The sequence below is a fragment of the Aplysia californica genome, unplaced genomic scaffold (assembly GCF_000002075.1).
Source record: "Aplysia californica isolate F4 #8 unplaced genomic scaffold, AplCal3.0 scaffold00143, whole genome shotgun sequence".
NCBI lineage: Eukaryota > Metazoa > Mollusca > Gastropoda > Aplysiida > Aplysiidae > Aplysia > Aplysia californica.
Genome location: NW_004797413.1, coordinates 280188 through 282075, shown reverse-complemented (window position 1 = coordinate 282075; position 1888 = coordinate 280188). Strand labels below are relative to the sequence as shown.

The following is a 1888-nucleotide window of genomic DNA, read 5'->3' as shown; positions in this document are numbered from 1 at the left end:
GAAGCTTGAGTGCCGTGAATGTAGCCTCAACAGCGCCTGCAAACTGCATTCAGGGCGCCGTGAACGTAGCCTGCCAACTACATTCACGGCGCGTGAACCTAGCCTGCAGATTACTACACGTCACGGCGCCACTGCGTAAATTTTAAAACCGCTGAAGCTACAGCGTCTCTATATTTCAGCCAATCACAGAGATGTGCTACATGCTCGCTGTAGCTTCAGCGAAATAAAACAAACACACGGGTCGCCATCACGCGGAGAACGAGCGACACTTCTGTCACAAGTTCAGGTGGACGTCCTTTGTTACTGGGTAAACAGTGACCATTCATCTCACTTACGATTTGTGTATGAGTTCTGGGCGGGGCTTAAGGGTTATGAGGGATCATACGCTTACCTCACCAGCAGCTGAAAATTGGTAACTATTGGTCAACAGTGGGAGGGGCCTACGCAACTTGATCGGTTGGTAGGACTACCTAACAACAACGATAGGTGATTGGATTATGACGCTCGCTCAGAACGCCAGGGGCCGATGCACAATTTATAACAAAACATAAGTCATAATGGAGTCACTAAGGTGGCCGTCTAACTCTAAGACCGGTGTTATTGCTTAGTGTGATAGGGGTTGTGTGTTAAAATATGGTGGCCGCGGCCGCGTTGGACAGGTGCTCATTTTACAGTTAAATTTTATAGAAAAAAACGCAAGGGGGGGGGGGGGGGGATGGAAAGTGGCCGTTTGCACAGGTAGCCGTCAGGGCAGGTTTGACTGTTGTTATTTCTTCTTTCGAATTATTGAATTTTTTAAAAACCCAAAGTAATAAAGATGAATCTTCAAGAATAAAGTATTGCACATCCTATCAATGCTTTACATGAATAATGTATGATGCAGCATAGTTGATATCAAACTTAAGAGAGAAATTCAGATATTCACGAAGACCAATGGCTGTGGTGTAGCAGTAACTGTTAGGCCCTTTGCTGTAGCACACAGGAGGCCCAAGTTCAGTTCCTGAGTGGGGTGAAATTTTTTATTGAGTGTCTCAATCTTTCTGCTGGGATGCATCCCTCTTAGCCCTGGTCGGCACTGGCAGGCAGTGTCGAGAACCTGCCTCTTAAATAATTCCAATTGTGTCGATGGGGACGTAAAAAAACTCTTACTCCTACATTTAAAAAAAAAAAGAAGAAGACATTTTAATTTATTTCTTTCATGAAGAGAAAAAGTTAGGTGTGCATGAAAAAGTATTATCTGCTACATTTTAAAAATAAAGGTTTACGCCTCTCAGACTTTGGACACAATGAAATTGTTTGTGTTAACCCTATCCGTACGCCCGTGTGGTCATTTTGTACCCCTGGGATTGTATTCGTCACATTTTAGAATACAAATGTAATTCTAGTGCGAAGATCTCTTTGAATTGAAACCTTCAATATTTCTCCAAAAATCATTTTGGCAGACTGCTATGCAAAGTCGCAGCAAAGCGTAGGCTACGGATCGGATTAACGAGTAAATTTCCTCTTTGGAAAGTGGTGGCACAGAGTTTCCCATGTCGTATGGATACGATAGTAAAACACGACGTACGGATAGGGTCAACCAGTACGTGTAGAGGATTTGAAAGGGAAAATCTTTTTAAAAAACAAAAAAAACTGTCAACACAAGACGAGCGGTTGAGGCAGAAATGCCTTACTTTGAGCGATAACCCATGCGTATTCAAAAGGCTTCCTAAACAAACAAAAGAGCAACAACCTATTTAGTGCAGATCTACTCGTGGAACTTGAAACGTGACTAAAGCACAAGCTTGTTGTATGTAGCCTGTTCATGAAAAAATGCAACTTGGCTTGGGGATAAATAGTGCAAACCGAGGCTGGAGAGTGAGGTGGGGGATGTAAATTCAAGGATTGG

The 1888-nt window shown here is 43.2% G+C and overlaps 1 protein-coding gene across 1 annotated transcript in view; it reads right to left on the bottom strand.

Annotated features, from left to right (window-relative positions):
* Positions 1–913: 913 nt before the first annotated feature.
* Positions 914–1888, bottom strand: part of LOC101853548 (ena/VASP-like protein) — a gene marked incomplete at its 5' end in the record, with an annotated part of 73384 nt that continues 72409 nt past the window's right edge. The window contains 1 exon segment of the mRNA XM_013081719.2: positions 914–1000. Coding sequence (XP_012937173.2) covers positions 914–1000 — 87 coding nt within the window.